Here is an 18190-nt window from a genome sequence, read left to right on the forward strand (position 1 = left end):
CCACTGCGTGTAGCTGCCTGTCCCGAAGTCTGGCTTGGAGGATGGTCACCCAAAGGTCCGAGGTTGAATGTCCTGAAGTGTTCTCCAACTGAGAGGGGACACTCCTGTCTGTTGTGCAGTGTCCATTCGTCTATTGCCGTAGCCTCTGCTTGGTCTCACTGATGTACCATGCCTCAGGGCATCCTTGCCTGCAGTGTATGAGATTAGATTCCCTACAGCGTGGAAACAGGCCCCCCAGCCCAACAAGTCCACACCGACCCTCCAAAGAGCAACCCACCCAGACCCATTTCACTCTGACTAATGCATCTAACATTATGGGCAATTTAGCATGGCCAATTCACCTGACCGGCACACCTTTGGACAGTGGGAGGAAACCGGAGCACCCAGAGGAAACCCACACAGACAGGGGGAGAATGTGCAAACTCCACAAAGTTGCCCAAGGCTGGAATCAAACCTAGGTCCCTGGCACTGTGCGACAACAGTGCTAACCATTGAGCCACCGTGCCGCCCTAACAACGTCGGCCAAGTCACGAGTACCAGCTGCGTACATGGTGGGTGGTGTCCCCACGTGCAATGGTGGTAACCATGTTGACATTCTGACACAACTTGCAGCGTCTGCCATGACAGGGTTGTATGGTGTTGTCTTAAAAGCCGGGCAGTTTGCTACAAACAATGACCTGTTTGAGGTTTGGTGGTTGTTTAAAGGTGAGAACTGGCGGAGTGAGGAAGGTTTTGGCAAGGTGCTCACCCTCACTGATAATGTGTTGCAAGCTGTGAAGAAATGGCAGTTTTTAGGCTCCTGGGAAGTACTGGACGACGAAGGGTACCTATTGTGAAAGTTCACTTGAGAATGTAATTTTTAATAAAAAGTTCAGAGATTTACATATGAAAGAACTGAAACCAACAAGTTCATTCTAAAAGATGAGAGAGTTAACAAAAAATCCAAGTTTTTTCAATATATAATTTCAGTTGCATCACACTGTAAACTTTTGCTATAAATTGTGTCTTACGATCTTATACTCCACAACCACCTGATGAAGGAGCAGCACTCCAAAAGCTAGTGCTCCCAAATAGACCTGTTGGACTATAACTTGGTGTTATGTGATTTTTAACCTTTTTATATGTTCTGAAAACCTGCTGCTCTTTGGCCTTCATCACTTATGGCCATAAAGTAAAGACAGAATCAGCATTAAGAGAAAGGAAGTGAAAACATATTAAACTATGAAGGACTTCGAGCAGAAAACTGTTGAACTTTAATTACATTTCATTTACAAAGACAGAAGCCTCACACAAACATAAACTTTAAAAAACATTTACAAGTTAAAATGAAGATCCTTTGACAGTCAGTCAGTACAAGTTATGGTTTGCATTATACCTGAAATCCACTTCAAAATTTCCAAGTTTATTTATAAAAAACCAAGACATCAGAAAAATAAATAAATGTTGACAGATTCATGGGCGGAATCTGATTAAAATGACATCCTTGGGGAAGCTGCTTTGCTGCATTTCTATGGAAAGAAAAGCTTTGCTGCCAATTAATTTTGAGTGTGTGTGTGACAATTGCTCAAGCTTTGGTGTGTATACCTGCTAATTTGGAAGATGGGGAGGTTATCTCCAAGTCAAACAAGTGTATCCTAACTTGAATAATCATTTCAATTATCGCTTTGTTATACAGTGCTCAAGTACTGTTGAAAAAGCAACATACTGTCAAAGCTTCTCATCCTGTACTTATCAGGACAGATGCAAGAAAAATGAACAAGCCTAAGCATTGCGCCTCTTAATAAATTAAGGAAAGGTGTAGGGATAATAATGCATTCTCCACAGCAATCTGTTGATTGCCCCCTTCCTCATGCAGCATAAATTGTTCCTATTAAAAATTTGGCATTCACAGATCAAAATGAAAAGTTTTGACAGCAGGTCTCTTTCTCTCAGCAATGGTCAATTATTTCAGGGTGATGAGATTATAGAAGATCCTCAATGAACATTCACCTTATTGTGAAATTTCTTAGCATAAAAATGACTATGTGGACTCTTGAAAGTAAAGATAGTTAAAAAAGGTTAAAATAAAGAATACAACTAGAGTTAAGGCGAAGAAGTTTGACATCAATGAGCTGTTTTCTATTACCTGAGCATCTGTGTGAGGTTTGTACTGTTTCCGGTCCATTTTCATAAACATCCATTCACAAAGATCTGAATTTCTAGAGAGAAATTTTGGTACAAATGCCACATTTTCTTATGAAATGGAGATGAGGAGAAAACTTTACTTTCTCAAGTCTAGACCAACTGTAAATTACCTCATAGCCCAAAATCTAACGTAAAAACTCAATCAAAAAGAAACACCAAATTATTTTAACTCTTCTGTTCAATGTTGCACCGGACTCTTTAGGTGTAATCCTCTAAGCAGGGTTTAAAATACGCCCAGAAACTTTCAGAGGGATTACAGCACAAGAATCTTTCCCAATTTCAACACATTGAATCAAAATAGTTTAGTATTTAATGTGAAGAACTGCATTCTGGATTTCTAATAGTGACTGAGAACTGTAGTAAGAATAATTTCATGGGCAAGGCTCCTTAATTTACAATGATCCTTTCAGATCAAAGAAATACAATCATAGCTTTAAATTGAACAAAAAAGTAGCAACATACATCAGCTTTGTCATGAACGCAATATAAAGCAAACCCAAAAGAATACCATAGGCAGGGTGAGAAATTAACCACTTTCTGTAACAGAATACCCTGGTATAATCCACAGCTTCCAAGTTAAAGGCACACTTGGCTCTTCCTGGTGTTGCATGGGTCATACCAGTATTAGCTCTTGCACTGCATGGTAATGCACTGTAAGGCACTGTACCTTGCATAGAAGAACCCTGGGCAGTGCAGTTTCATGTATGCTATATGGTATCATTCCCGGCAGTGGATGCACAGAAATTACTCAAGTAGAAAAATACACAACTGCAATCTTTGACCTAGAATTTTCTGGGTAGCATCCAACAATCTCAAAAACAAACCTTCACTAAACATGATACAGCTTTGAAGAAACAGAAGTCCAGCTAATGTCTGACTACACCAGTCACTGGAAGCAGTGTGGTACACATGCCATAGCTGGGTGGGTATGGAGTAAGTGTTGAGAAAAGCCGGAATGAATGACATATCAGTCTACCTTTGATGGATGGGATAGGTAAGTTAATGCTGTTTACAAGGACTACATCAGCAGGCAATCTGATAATTTTGCGACCATGACACAGCACACTAAACCATTAAGCCCACACTACCTGGGTCAGCCCGTTGGCAGTCTTTTTGATTAATTCCATTCCTTCTCTTTCCCATTTTCCCTGAAATCTATTTCCTTTGATGTTTAACAGGTTCATTTTTGAATTCGTTGCATGGCATGATGTTTCCTCATTGTCACTGGTTCTTTGCCTCAAATCTATATCCTCTGGTTACTGACAATTCTTTAAAAAAAAGTATGATAGTTAAGTCTGGCATTTACTGTCTACTCTAAATTACACATTAAACATGTCACAGAAACAGACAATTTGTCCCAAACAATCTATCTGGTGTTTCAGCTTCACTCAAGTCACCTCCGATCTTTTCTCATCTAAATATATCCTACTCAATTTCTTTACCTTTCATTTGTTTGTCCAACTTCTCATATTGGCTTCAACAACTGCTTCAATTGGCTCCCCATTCTTTCCACTCTCTGGGTGATGATTCTTCTGAATTCCCTATTAGATTGCTTGGTGACGACCTTAACTTCACTGTCTCCAGTGCTACTATTTCCAATAGGAAGGGACATTCTCTCTGATCCACTCACCGAAACCTTTCATCATTCAAAAACCTCGATTAGGTCATTCCTTGGCCTTTTATCCCCACCCTGTCAATACTTTCCTGATTTGTAAAATGTCACATTGCTGGCACCAAGCTTGGAAATCCACTTTGCAACCTCTACAGTGCCATTGTATTGCTTTCATTACATGGTGATCAGACCTGCCCACAGTACACTCAGATGAACTAAGTTCAAAATAGATTTAGCATTAATTTCATGACTTTTCAATTCTATCCTCTAGAAGAGGAACTCATTTTTAATATAGTCTTGCCCCCTGTAGCACCATCTTTTAGTGACTAGTATCTTGGCACTTCAAGATCCCTTTGTTCCTCTGCCAACATTGACTTCCATCTTCCAAGTAATAAGTGACCTCCCAATCCTTCCTACCAAAATATACTCATCATTTAACTGCACCAAACTTCATTTGCCAATAACTTCCTGTTTGATATTTTTGTTAAAGCCCAATGTAATGCGTTAACCACCGCACCCCCCCCTCCCGCCCCGCCTCCAAGTATTCACATTCCTTTTAGTTGGAGTCAGCCACAAATTTGGAAGTTGAATTTTTGATTTCGAAGTCCAAAGTGTTCATATACAAAACAAGGACCAAGAGTAGGCCATTTAACTTTCTGATTCGAGTGTGGGGTGCTGGTGTGGTCCAGCAACACACACTCGACTCTGTATCTGCAGCATTTGCAGTGCTGTACCATTCAAGAAGATTGTGGCTGATCTGATTTTAGCCTCAATCCTAAATATTGCCAATAATATTTCACCTTCTTGGGAATCAAGAAGCTACCTATCCATGCCTTAAAACATATTTAAAGATTCTGCATCCACTGCCTTTTGGGAAAGGGATTTTCAAAGACTCTCAACCCTCTGAGAAAAAATGCTTCACCTGTCTTAAATGGCTGACCGCTTATTTTTAAGCTTTGATCCCTAGTTCGAGATATAAATGTTAATGGAAATTGCGAACAGTGCTTTCAGAATCGATCCTTGTGGAATGTTACTTTGAATAATTACCCGTTACTCCCACTCTGTGCTTGTACTGAATCTATTCTGCCACTTGTCCACATGTTTGGAAATTATTAATTAGTTTCTGACCAAAGACTTTTTGAAAATCCAGATAAATCAATCCGCTGACTACCATCATCTACACTCTACGACTTGCTCAATAAATTCATTTAGTAAGAGTATTCCCTTTTGAAATTCATGCTGACTGTTGTTGGTTATCAAGGTGATATGAGCTTCTTTCTGCCACTGGATGCAGTTTTTTCCTTATTTATTCTGATCAAATCATTGATAATTTTGAACATTTCTATCAAGTCTTCTCCTAATCCCCTCTGCACAATCCTAGTCTCTCCACATTAACTACTGAAGTCCCTCATTGCCGATACCATTCATGTAAATCATCTGCAATTCCTTGTCATGGTTTAGGCATCCTTCCTAAAGTGCAGGGTCCAAAATCTAACATGCTCCTCCCACTAGGGCCTAACAATTGGTTTATATCATTTTAGCATGACCCCCTGGCATCCGTGCTCCATTATTAACAATGTCAAAGACCCTGATATTCTTTTCTAAAACAAACATCTCAACTTGCTCTGTCACCTTCAAAGAATTGTGTACACATACATTCAGGCCTTTATTTTGCACTCTTCCTTCATACTTCTGTGCATTGGATTTAATCTGCCAAGTGTTGTCTCATTTCACCTTCCTCAGTTACTACCCATCTGATTGTTTGCAGCATTTCTGATTTTCATGTCAACTACAATTTTGTTATTATGCACTGCACACCTAAATCATTAACATAAAGGTCTGGGGAATAGCTTCATCTTTGCTTCCACCACTTTCAGACAGAGTTGCTTGTTGTTACTGTTCTTACTCAGCCCTCCTCCAGACATCTCCTGCCCCAATCACTACTGTCCCCTAGCTCTTATGTTAAGACTTGTATAGAATACGCCAAATGTATTATTTAAGGAAAGATATCATTTCAAGGGAGGGAGTTCAGGGAAGGTTCACTTGGACGATCCCTGATATAGATGGATTGTCTTCTGAGCAAAGGTTAAACAAGTTGGGATTCTAATCACTTAAGAAAAATGAGTTTAGAAAAAATAGAGGTGATCTCATTGAAATATATTCGATTCTTCAGGGGCTTTACAGGATAGATGCTGAGAGGATGTTTCCCTTTGTGGGAGAGTCTAGGACCAGAGGGCATAGTCTCACAATAAAAGAGTGCCAATTTGTCTTAAGTGAGGTGGAATTTCTTGTCTCAGGGGATTGTGTGCCTTTAGAACCCCTTGCCACAGACAGCTGTGGGGGCAGAGTCCTTGTGCTTACTTAAGATCAACACAAATTCTTGATCAACAAGGGGAAATAAAAGGTTATGGGAAAATGCATTAAAGTGGACTTGAGGAATGTTGGATCAGCAAAACAGGCTCGAGGGGCTGAATGGCCTATTTCTGTTCTTATCCCTTACGGTTTTCTGTAATAACAACAATTGTGTGCATGGCAGTTTGATTAAGTAAAATATTACCTTTGGTTATAGATACTATACCTACCAATAATGCCATTGAATTAACCTCTTAACTCCTGATTAATTCTGCGAGTCTAGTTCTTCCTCCTCCCTTAACAGTACGGGCTTCGGAAATCTCCAACTTCTCCACATCACAATCCCAGCCCTCTTTCACAAACACCAATGACTTTACTCTCACCAAATCGCTCTCTAAAGATAGACCAAGAAGAATTTCTGAGGAAAGTTTTTGCACATCAAGATTATTTTGAATTATGCAACTTAGTTGTATGTCATTTCCCCAGTGCACCAAAACGTACATACACAAGCCTGTCAACCTAAGTGCACTACACTAGCTCATTATTCATAACAAATGGGCTCTGATTTTACACAATTCTTGTGATTTGTTTGCATTCACTTGAACACATTCACACTTCTGGAAAGATCTCTCAGAATCTCCAACTTAGGATCTAAGCAGAAGAAAAGGGTGTGAAAACAAGACCAATCTTTCCACATGAGCAATGTTCTCTTAGAAGAAAATCCATTCTGTGCAGCATCAATAACACTAACATACTGCAGACAAAATCCAACTCACTATACGCAAAATGTCTGGAATCTCTCTCTCTTTCCAGGCTGCTCAACCTCAGGATCTGTAGGAGCAAGAAGTTAGGGAAGAAGCGCCAAAATGACTACTATAGCAGCAGCAATCAAAACAAGTCTGTGTGTATATTGCTTGCACAAGAGCATCAAGGAACAAGAATACGCGACTCTGGATTAACACTCTCACTAATCCCAGCAAGACAACCAACAGCTTTCCAAAAATACACCAAAAGTAAACCATGCACAGGTGTATGAGTAATGCAGCTCTTCATTAAGACTATTCCTGATATACCTGTCCTAGCTGTCATCACATTTGCAAATACAACTAAGGAGAATCTGGTTTTAAAGAACTGAATTAAACAGGAACTTTATATTCAACAACTCTCACTGATTTAGACTCTCAGTAGCAAGGGAAGTACAGTAGGAAAACATTAAAGAGATGAACAGATACAATTCATACAGGGGATGCACATGATGCAAAACATGGTCGGCTTGCAGTGTTAGAAATGATAGGAAATATAAAGATTAGAGACTTTACTTCTGTATAACATTTTATCAACCTTTTCATATCTTTTCCCTAACTTAGGCCTCATACTCCTAATTGTGGACATCAAGTGGGAACACAGACCCACCAACATTTCAAATTTGGAACTAAATTAATTGATAAGCTATATTAAATGATTCATGAACTATTAACCTGATTTTATTTTAACTAAAAAAATGTAAGTTCAAGATCTCTCATGATACAGACTGCTTAGATTTACCCTATTACAAAGTTCTGAATTAACACTTTACTGATATCAAATGAGGCAACTACCAAATTTCTAAAATAAAATACACATTCTGCACAATAACAAGTTCAGGGTAGTACTGGCTGTGATTACAGACTTCACTCAACATTCCAAGCATGGCCGAGCACCAGGAAGCATGCAGACACAAAGAAGCACATGCTGCCATCTCCTACAGCTGCAGTATTGTGTTGGCAGGTACCAGCAGAGGCCTGACATTCATACCCAGGATGGGGAAATTCTCCTGAGTGGAACAAGGTAGTAGTAAATTGAGTAGTAAACAAGGTAGTAGTGGGCTCCTTGTTTGTTTCTAGATATTGTCTTAAGGTAGGAATATTCAATACTCTAAGGCTTCTACACAAAATACACAGAGCACTGGACTCTCAGGAGATCAGCCGTTGCGTATGTGCAACTGAACAATCTTATTATTACATGTTGCTCCAAACACAGCTATCAAAACTTCAAAACCTGCCCTGTGCTAATGTGGGAACACTGGAACAGCAGATGGTCATTCAGCCCCTCAAGGTTATTCGGTTGTTCACACGCCAGTAAGGAAAAAGTAACGGCTGATCAATATCTCAAATCTATTTCCCAGACATCTTGATACACTGGCTCAATTACAGATCAACCTCAGTCCAGAAAGCTTCAAATGATTTGAGGGGAGAGTGTTTCAGATTCCCATTCCCCTTTGTGTGAATAGGTGATTCCTGACATCACGCTGAACAGTAGGGCTAACTCGTGAGTTTGATTTTCCATTTAGTTCTGAACTCCCTACGTGAGAGGATATATAATTATTCAAGAAAAATAACTTCCATTTAGCAGGTTGAATGTCTTCTAGAGTGCTGCAGCTACAGAGACAGAAGATTAACACAAATATGTTGAAGTATGTGTGAGGTGCATGTATGTATTTCATTAGGGCCAGGACAGAGGAAGAGAGCAGGAGTCACAAGTCAGAACAGTGGCAGATCACGTGGTCCATCCAGACTACTCGGCTATTTAAATGATTCATATCCAAATTTCTGTCTCAATTCCACTTTTCCACTCTCTCCCTATGTACAAGTCCCCAAGAGTTCAAAACATCTGTCTACCTTCTTGAGCACATTTAATAGAGAAGCAACAACCCTTGGAGATCCCCAACTGTCAGCAGGAAGAAATTGCTCATTTAAGTCCTAAATGTTTAGCATTGTTCCCTGAAACTGTTCCCCTCTGCTCTAGTTTTCCCACTCAGGAAGAAACAACTTTTCAGAGTCAAACCTATCAAGGAACTTCGAAATCTCGCAAGTTTCAATTAAATCATCTCTCACTCTTCTAGATTTCAGAGAAAATATGTTCATTCAACTCAGCCTCTCATAACTGGACAAACTTTTCAAATCCAGGAATCAGGGCAGTAAACTTTCTCTACGTTGTCTACAAGCAAGTACATTGTTTTTAATATGGCGACCAAAACTGCGCATACTTTTCCAGGTGTGCTCTTGATAATACCCTACACAATTGCAGCAACGATTTCTCAATATGTACACCAATCCCTTTGCAATTTGCTTTCCTAATTGCTTGCTGTTCAACATGTGCTCCAGAATATGTTGTTAGTACTGACAGATCTTGCTACATCATTCTTCTGATCAGAAAATTGAGCTAAAATATTCTCAGGACTTTATATGAAGTCTGTAGGATACAGTAGCCATTTAGTGTTCTTTTCATAAAACATTAGTGGGACCAAGTTTGCCAGAAATGACATGCGGCTACACAGATCAGTACCAGCTTAGTGTCTTGAACTTAAATGTGATTCTGTTGTGAAAGTTAATTAACTTGTGCAGGTAAGGTTTGAGAGTCCTGACTTGTAGTGGATGCACTGGGAACAGATTCCACAGCATGTAGTGATAGTGACAGCCCTCTCTCTCTACACTTACGACTAAAAACGGCAGCAAAGATGGTGAAAAACTACGCAGGTCCACTGTTGGGCAGTATGATTATCGCACATCCCTCCAGCAGCTGGCATTGAACCTTTCCTTCCTAAGGAATATCAAATGAGAATTTCTGCCTTCTCTCTCAATTCAGTGGTCAGAGATAACTGTGAAATATTGTGTTGTTGGCCACACAATGGCTGGCTGTAGTGACTGAGAATGAATGAATGCCACATAGGGAGAGGCATTTAAGCAGCATATCAGCACATATACTTCACAAACATTGCAGAGAAGGGATAGGTGTCTGCTGGAGAGAGGGCGTTTATAGAGCCATCTGAAGTTCGACATTGGTGGTGGGACTGACTGAGAACCGGAACAGCTGATCGGAGGGAAGTGAGAACATTTGGTTTCTCGTGGAAGGAGCTGGCAGCAAACTAATCCCCGACCGGCACACATTGTCAACATTCCTTTTTAAAATCTGATGGAAAAACATAAATGAAAGGGACACAAACAGGAGTAAGAATGCGTACTCCTCTAAATATTGGCTGTAATACAATTTCTGTCCATGCACTTAGCTCTTGTGTCAGATCAGTCTCTTGTTCACTTTCTTAGCAACATACAACAAGGCAGTGGCTTTTGCTGAACACAAGCACAGTGAAAAGGAATGGGGCAAGAGAAAGAAATCACAGACAAATATAAAAATATAAATAAGAATCAAGCAGCACAGAAAATACAATGGCAACAGTGCACCGAAAGAAGTGGAGCTGGTGACTTCAGGACAAATAATAACATCACTGTACTGTTGGCCTGGAGCTGCCGAGTTTGACTGTCAGTTGTTACCTCATAGGTAGACTCCAAATTACACGTAAACCTGTCAAAAATAACGATGCACCAACAGCCCACCGTTACCATGAGGACAATATAAATAGGAGAACGGAAAATAAAACAAGAGGCCCGGGGACGTGATGGAGTCAATGAAACGCTGCAATGAAGGAGTGCGCCACATAGCTGAAAGCGCTATACTTGGTTCATTCAGGATCGCAGAGTTGCAAGCTTGGAACAAGAAGCGGAATTCATTGCACGTTACGCTCTCACTTTAATATCATTCCATTAATTGTACTCATTCACTTAATTTCCGCTCCCTGGCGGGTTTTTGGCCTGCTTCCCCGATTTGTCTTAGGTCTCAAAGTCCTTTTCTACAGACGATCCATGCGGAAAGTATCCTCTGTAGCAGGGTCCGTCAGCACCATGTCCGGATCATTCAGCATGTGCAGACCATCCAATGTCAAGGGGTCAATTTTCAATTCATCAAGAGGAAACTGGGAGTCGGTGTCAAAGGTCACATCTGCAACACCTGCAAGCGAATTGGTCAGCTCCTTTGACAGGCTGGGGGGAGACTCTCCTGTAACTGTGTGAGAAAGCCAGAAAGAAAGCACAGGTTAGCAAAATACACAGCAGCTGGACATAAGCATCTGTATCAAACATCTTCAACTTTAATCCAAACTCAAGGCTTCATCAAACCAGCTTTATTGTAAATAATTAATTTGTTGTGGTTCGGTTCGCTGAGCTAGGAATTTGTGTTGCAGACCCTGTCTAGGTGACATCCTCAGTGCTTGGGAGCCTCCTGTGTCGCGCTTCTGTGATGTTTCCTCCGGCATTTATAGTGGTTTGTATCTGCTGCTTCCAGTTGTCAGTTCCAGCTGTCCGTTGCAGTGGTCGGTATATTGGGTCCAGGTCGATGTGCTTATTGACTGAATCTGTGGATGAGTGCCATGCCTCTAGGAACTCCCTGGCTGTTCTCTGTTTGGCTTCTCCTATAATAGTAGTGTTGTCCCAGTCGAATTCATGTTGCTTGTCATCTGTGTGTGTGGCTACTAAGGATAGCTGGTCGTGTCGTTTCGTGGCTAGTTGGTGTTCATGGATGTGGATCGTTAGCTGTCTTCCTGTTTGTCCTATATAGTGTTTTGTGCTGTCCTTGCATGGGATTTTGTACACTACATTTGGTTTTGCTCATGCTGGGTATCGGATCTTTTGCCCTGGTGAGTTGTTGACTGAGAGTAGCTGTTGGTTTGTGTGCTGCTATGAGTCCTAGTGGTCGCAGTAGTCTGGTTGTCAGTTCAGAAATGCTCTTGATGTATGGTAATGTGGCTAGTCCTTTGGGTTGTGGCATGTCCTCATTCCGTTGTCTTTCCCTTAGGCATCTGTTGATGAAATTGCGGGAGTATCCATTTTTGGCGAATACATTGTATAGGTGTTCTTCTTCCTCTTTTTGCAGGTCTGGTGTGCTGCAGTGTGTTGTGGCCCTTTTGAACAGTGTCTTGATGCAACTTCTTTTGTGTGTGTTGGGGTGGTTGCTTTCGTAGTTCAGGACTTGGTCTGTGTGTGTGGCTTTCCTGTATACCTTTGTGGTGCATTTTCCGTTCGGTGTTCTCTCTACCATCACGTCTAGGAATGGGAGTTAATTGTCCTTTTCTTCCTTTCTAGTGAATCTGATTCCTGTGAGTATGGCGTTGATGATCCGGTGTGTGTTCTCTATTTCTGTGTTTTTAATGATTACAAAGGTGTCATCCACATATCTGACCCAGAGTTTGGGTTGAATTTGCGGTAAGACTGTTTGTTCTAACCTTTGCATTACCGCTTCTGCTATGAGTCCAGAGATGGGTGAGCCCATGGGTGTGTCGTTGATTTGTTCATTTGGTTGGTTGTTGAATGTGAAGTGTGTTGTGAGGTACAGGTCCAGTAGTTTGAGTATGCCGTCTTTGTTGACAGGTTCCCTGTTTTGTTGTCTGTTCTATATGTCCAGCAGGTTGGCTATTGTTTCTCTGGCTAGGGTCTTGTCGATAGAGGTGAACAGTGCCGTTACATCGAATGTGACCATAGTTCCTTCCTTGTCTATGTGTATATTTCTGATGATGTCCAAGAATTCCTGTGTTGACTGTATAGAGTGTCTGGATCCACTGATCAGGTGTTTTGGTTTCTGCTGCAGTTCTTTAGCCAGTTTGTGTGATGGTGTCACTGGTAGTGATACTATGGGTCTGAGTGGGATGTCTGGTTTTTGCACTTTAGGTAGTCCATAGAATCTAGTCCAGACACTCTATACAGTCAACACAGGAATTCTTGACATCATCAGAAATATACACACAGACAAGGAAGAAACAATGGTCACATTCGATGTAATGGCACTGTTCACCTCTATCGATAAAACCCTAGCCAGAGAAACAATAGTCAACCTGTGGACATGTAGAACAGACAACAAGACAGGGAACCTATCAACAAAGACGGCATACTCAAACTACTGGACCTGTACCTCACAACACACTTCACATTCAACAACCAAATAATATGTACAAATCAACGGCACACCCATGGGCTCACCCATCTCTGGACTCATAGCAGAAGTGGTAATGCAAAGGTTAGAACAAACCATCTTACTGCAAATTCAACACAAACTCTGGGTCAGATATGTGGATAACACCTTTGTAATCATTAAAAACACAGAAATAGAGAACACACACCGGATCATCAACGCCATACTCACAGGAATCAGATTCACTAGAAAGGAAGAAAAGGACAATTAACTCCCATTCCTAGACATGATGGTAGAGAGAACACCGAACGGAAAATGCACCACAAAGGTATACAGGAAAGCCACACACACAGACCAAGTCCTGAACAACGAAAGCAACCACCCCAACACACACAAAAGAAGTTGCATCAAGACACTGTTCAAAAGGGCCACAACACACTGCAGCACACCAGACCTGCAAAAAGAGGAAGAAGAACACCTATACAATGTATTCGCCAAAAATGGATACTCCCGCAATTTCATCAACAGATGCCTAAGGGAAAGACAACAGAACGAGGACATGCCACAACCCAAAGGACTAGCCACGTTACCATACATCAAGAGCATTTCTGAACTGACAGCCAGACTACTGCGACCACTAGGACTCATAACAGCATGCAAACCAACAGCCACTCTCAGACAACAACTCACCAGGACAAAGGAGCCAATACCCAGCATGAGCAAAACCAAATGTAGTGTTCAAAATCCCATGCAAGGACAGCACAAAACACTATATAGGACAAACAGGAAGACAGCTAATGATCTGGATCCATGAACACCAACTAGCCACGAAACGACATGACCAGCTATCCTTAGTAGCCACACACGCAGATGACAAGCAACATGAGTTCGACTGGGACAACACTACTATTATAGGAGAAGCCAAACAGAGAACAGTCAGGGAGTTCCTAGAGGCATGGCACTCATCCACAGATTCAATCAATAAGCACATCGACCTGGACTCAATATACCGATCACTGCAACGGACAGCCGGAACTGACAACTGGAAGTGGCAGGTACAAATCATTATAAATGCCGGAGGAAACATCACAGAAGCGCTTCGCAGGAGGCTCCCAAGCACTGAGGATGTCACCTAGACAGGGGACGAAACGTCTGCAACACAAATTCCTAGCTCGACAAACAGAACCACAACAACAAGCACCCGAGCTACAAATCTTCTCCCAAACTTTGAGTAATTATTTCTATTTCTTGGTGAATTGTTTATGCTGCTTTAAATGACTTCCCTTCTTGAAACTGTAGGAACCAAAGAATCTTACTGAAGTCGACTGATGTTGAATCATGGGATATAGGTGCTGGCAAGGTTAGCATTTAAGGGCCATCTCTAATTGCTCTCGAAAAGTTGATGGTGAGTACTTTACTTTGAAATCATAAGGATTCCATTGTAAGGGGAGTAGATAGGTAGTTCTGTGGCCGAAAATGAGAATTCCGGATGGTATGTTGCCTCCCAGGTGCTTGGGTCAGGGATGTCACTGACTGACTGCAGAACATTCTGAAAGGGGAGGGTGAACAGCCAGTTGTCATGGTGCATATAGGCACCAAAGATTTTAGTAAAAAAACGAGATGAAGTCCTGAAAGCAGAATTCAGGAAGCGAAGAGAGAAGTTAAAGAGGAGGACCTCAAAAGCAATCTCAGGATTGCTACCAGTGCCATGTGCTAGCCAGGGTAGAAATGAAAGAATAAGCAGGATGAACACGTGGCTTGAGGGATGGTGTAGGATGGACAGGTTCAGATTTGAGGGACATTGGGACTATTACAAATTGGATGGTCTACACCTGAACCAGCCTGGAACTAGTGTCTTTGGGGGAGTTTTTGCTACTGTTGTTGGGGAGGGTTTAAACTAATGTGGCAGGGGGATGGGAACCAGAAGAGAAGACAAGTAGACAGCAAGGTGGAAACTAGAGACAGTAAGGAACAGGATCATGAAGTTAGCATTACTAAGGGGAAGAGTAGGCAGACAGCAGATGAACGCAAAAGAACTGGTGGTCTGAAGGGCATATACTTTAATGCAAGGAGTATAGTGAGTAAGGCAGATGAACTTAGAGTTTGGATTGGTGCCTGGGAGTATGACGTAATTGTGATCTCAGAGACTTGGTTGAAGGAAGGGCATGAACGGCAACTAAATGTTCCAGGATAGAGATGCTTCAGACAGGACAAGGAGGGAAGTGGGTTGGAGTTACATTGCTGGTCAGGGACGCTATCACAGCTGTGCTAAAGGAGGACACTATGGTGGGCTTGAGCATTGAGGCATTATGGGTAGAGCTGAGAAATAAGAAGGGTGCAATTACATTGTTAAGGCATATTACAGGCCTCCCAACAGTGAGCATGAGGTAGAAGAACAAATAGGTAAACAGACAATGGAAAGATGCCAAGCCAAGCCAAGTGGTGATGGGAGATTTTAATTTTCCCAACACTGACTGGGATACACTTAGTGTCAGAAGTCTGGATGGGGCAGAATTTGCAAGGAGCATCCAGGCAAGTTTTCTCGAGCAGTATGTCAATAGTCCAACTAGGGAACAGGCCATACTGGACCTGGTGTTGGGGAATGAGTCAGGTGGTGGAAGTTGCAGTGGGCATTTCTTTGGGAAATGTGACCACAATTCTGTAAGTTTTAGAATACTCGTAGACAAGGATGAGTGGTCCTAAGGGAAGAGTACTAAACTGGGCCAAGGCCAATTATATCAAAATTCAGCAGAAGTTGGGAAATGGGGATTGGGGGCAGCTATTTGAAGGGAAGTCCACATTTAATATGTGGGAAGTTTTCAAAGATAGGTTGAATCTTTGAATCGGGCAGGATAGGCATGTCCCTTTGAAAACAAGGCATAGGAAAGGCAAGATTTGTGAACCGTGGATGATAGGAGAAATCGTGCAACTAGCCAAGAGGAAAAGGGAAGCCTACATAAGGTCCAGGCAGCTAAGAACAGAACAGGCTTTGGAGGAATATCGGGAGAGTAGGACCAATCTTAAACAAGGAATCAAACGGGCTAAAAGGGGTCATGAAATAACTTTAGTGAGCAGAATTAAGGAGAATCTCAAGGCCTTTTATTCATATATAAGAAGCAAGAGGGTAACTAGAGAAAGGGTTGGTCCACTAAAGGATAAGGAAGCACGATTGTGTGTCAAACCGGAGAGAATGGGTGAGATTCTGAATGATTACTTTACATCAGTGTTCTCTGAGGAGAGGGACATGATGAATGTTGAGATTAGAGATAGAAGTTTGATTACTTTGGATCACATTGACATAAGGAGGGAGGATGTGTTGAATAGGCTAAAGGATATTAAGGTTGACAAATCCCCAGGACTGGATGGGATCCATCCCAGGTTGCTGAGGGAGGCGAGAGGGGAAATAGCTGGAGTCCTGACAGACATCTTTGTAGTATCCTTAAACACAGGTCAAGTGTCGGAGGACTGGAGAGTTGCTAATGTCACCCTGTTCAAGAAGGGTAGTAGGGATATTCCAGGTAACTAGATCAGTGAGCCTGATGTCAGGGATCAGTGTTGGGGCCACTGTTGCTTGTGATATACATAAATGATCTGGAAGAGGGCATTGGTGGTCTGATCAGTAAGTCTGTAGATGACACGAAGATTGGTGAAGTAGCAGAAGCATAGGGACGGTCAAAGAATACAGGAGAATATAGATAGACTGGAGAGTTGGGCGGAGAAGTGGCAGATGGAGTTCAATCTGGGCAAATGTGAGGTGATGCATTTGGGAAGTCTAATTCTACAACAAACTATACTGGAAGAGCCTTGGGAAAAGTTGATGAGCAGAGAGATCTGGGAGTTCAAAAGGCGGCACAGTGGCTCAGTGGTTAGCACTGCTGCCTCACAGCACCAGGGTCCCAGGTTCGTTTTCAGCCTCGGGTGACTGTCTGTGTGGAATTTTCACATTCACCCAGTATCTGCATGGGTTTCCTCCTGCAGTCCAAAGATGTGCAGGCAAGGTGACTTGGCCATGCTAAATTGCCTATAGTGCTAGGTGCATTAGTTAGCGGGAAATGGGTCTGGGTGGGTTACTCTTCGGAGGTTGGTGTGGACTTGTTGGGCTGGGGTGCCTGTTTCCACACTAGGGAATCTAATCTAATCCATTGTACCCTGAAGGTTGCTGCACAGGTGGATAGAGTGGTCAAGAAGGCATATGGTATGCTTGCCTTCATCGGATGGGGTATTGAGTATAAGAGCTGACAGGTCATGTTAAAATTGTACAAGACTTTGGTTCAGCCGCATTTAGAATATGGTGTACAGTTCCGGTTGCCACATTACCAAAAGGATGTGGACGCTTTGGAGAGGGTGCAGAGAGGTTTACGAGGATGGTTGCCTGGTATGGAAGGTGCTAGTTGTGAAGAGAGGTTGACTAGGTTAGGATTGTTTTCATTAGTAAAAAGAAGAATCGGGAGGACCTGATTGAGGTACAAAATGATGAAGGGTATTGACAGCGTAGATAGAGATACGGTCTTACTCTAGACTGAAGGATTCAATAACGAGAGGTCATGCATTCAAGGTTAGAGGAGAAAAGTTTAAGGGGGATGCACGCGGCAAGTACTTTACACAGAGAGTGGTAGGTACCTGGAATGCGTTGCCAGTAGAGGCAGGCACAAGAGATTCATTTAAGGTGCATCTGGACAGATGCAGGAGTAGGTGGGGAGCAGAGGGATACAGATGCTTAGGAATTGGGCGATAGGTTTAAGACAGTGGATTTGGAGCAGGACAGGCTTGGAGGGCTGAAGGGCCTGTTCTTTGGCTGTAAATTTTCTTTGTTGATTTGGAAGCATTAACTTTTGGAGCACTGCTCCTTCATCAACTACTAGTGCTTCCAAATAAACCTGTTGGACTATATAACCTGATGGTGTGTGATGTTTAACTTTGTCCACCCAGAGCAACACTGGCTCCTCCACATCATAATACTCCAGGTGTGATCTCACCAAGGCCCTGTATAACTGAACCAAGACATCCTGCTGCTGTACTTGAATTTCCTCACTCTGAAGGGCAATGCACCATGTTTCCTAGCTCCCATCAGTTCACTCAATTTGAAAAGTCAACTCTGATGTCCTTCCTACAGATGCTGCCAGATCTGTTGGAGTCTTCAGCTTTTCCAGCATTCTGGTTTTGTTTCGGATTTATAGCATCTGCAGTTCTTTCAGTTTTATTTGCCTTCTTCACTGCCTACTGCACCTACATGTTTACTTGCTGCAACTAGTGTACAAGGACACC

General features: G+C 42.1%; 1 protein-coding gene across 2 annotated transcripts in view; it reads right to left on the reverse strand.

The window, feature by feature from the left end:
- Window positions 1-1230: 1230 nt before the first annotated feature.
- The window catches only part of LOC140494840 (CREB-regulated transcription coactivator 1-like), a 145864-nt gene continuing 128904 nt past the window's right edge, over window positions 1231-18190 (reverse strand). For both annotated transcript variants that reach the window (XM_072594511.1, XM_072594510.1), the window contains one exon: window positions 1231-11026. In XM_072594511.1, coding sequence (XP_072450612.1) covers window positions 10815-11026 — 212 coding nt within the window. In that variant the 3' untranslated portion in view covers window positions 1231-10814. The remainder of the gene's footprint in view (window positions 11027-18190) is intronic.

This window comes from Chiloscyllium punctatum, chromosome 24 (genome assembly GCF_047496795.1).
Source record: "Chiloscyllium punctatum isolate Juve2018m chromosome 24, sChiPun1.3, whole genome shotgun sequence".
NCBI lineage: Eukaryota > Metazoa > Chordata > Chondrichthyes > Orectolobiformes > Hemiscylliidae > Chiloscyllium > Chiloscyllium punctatum.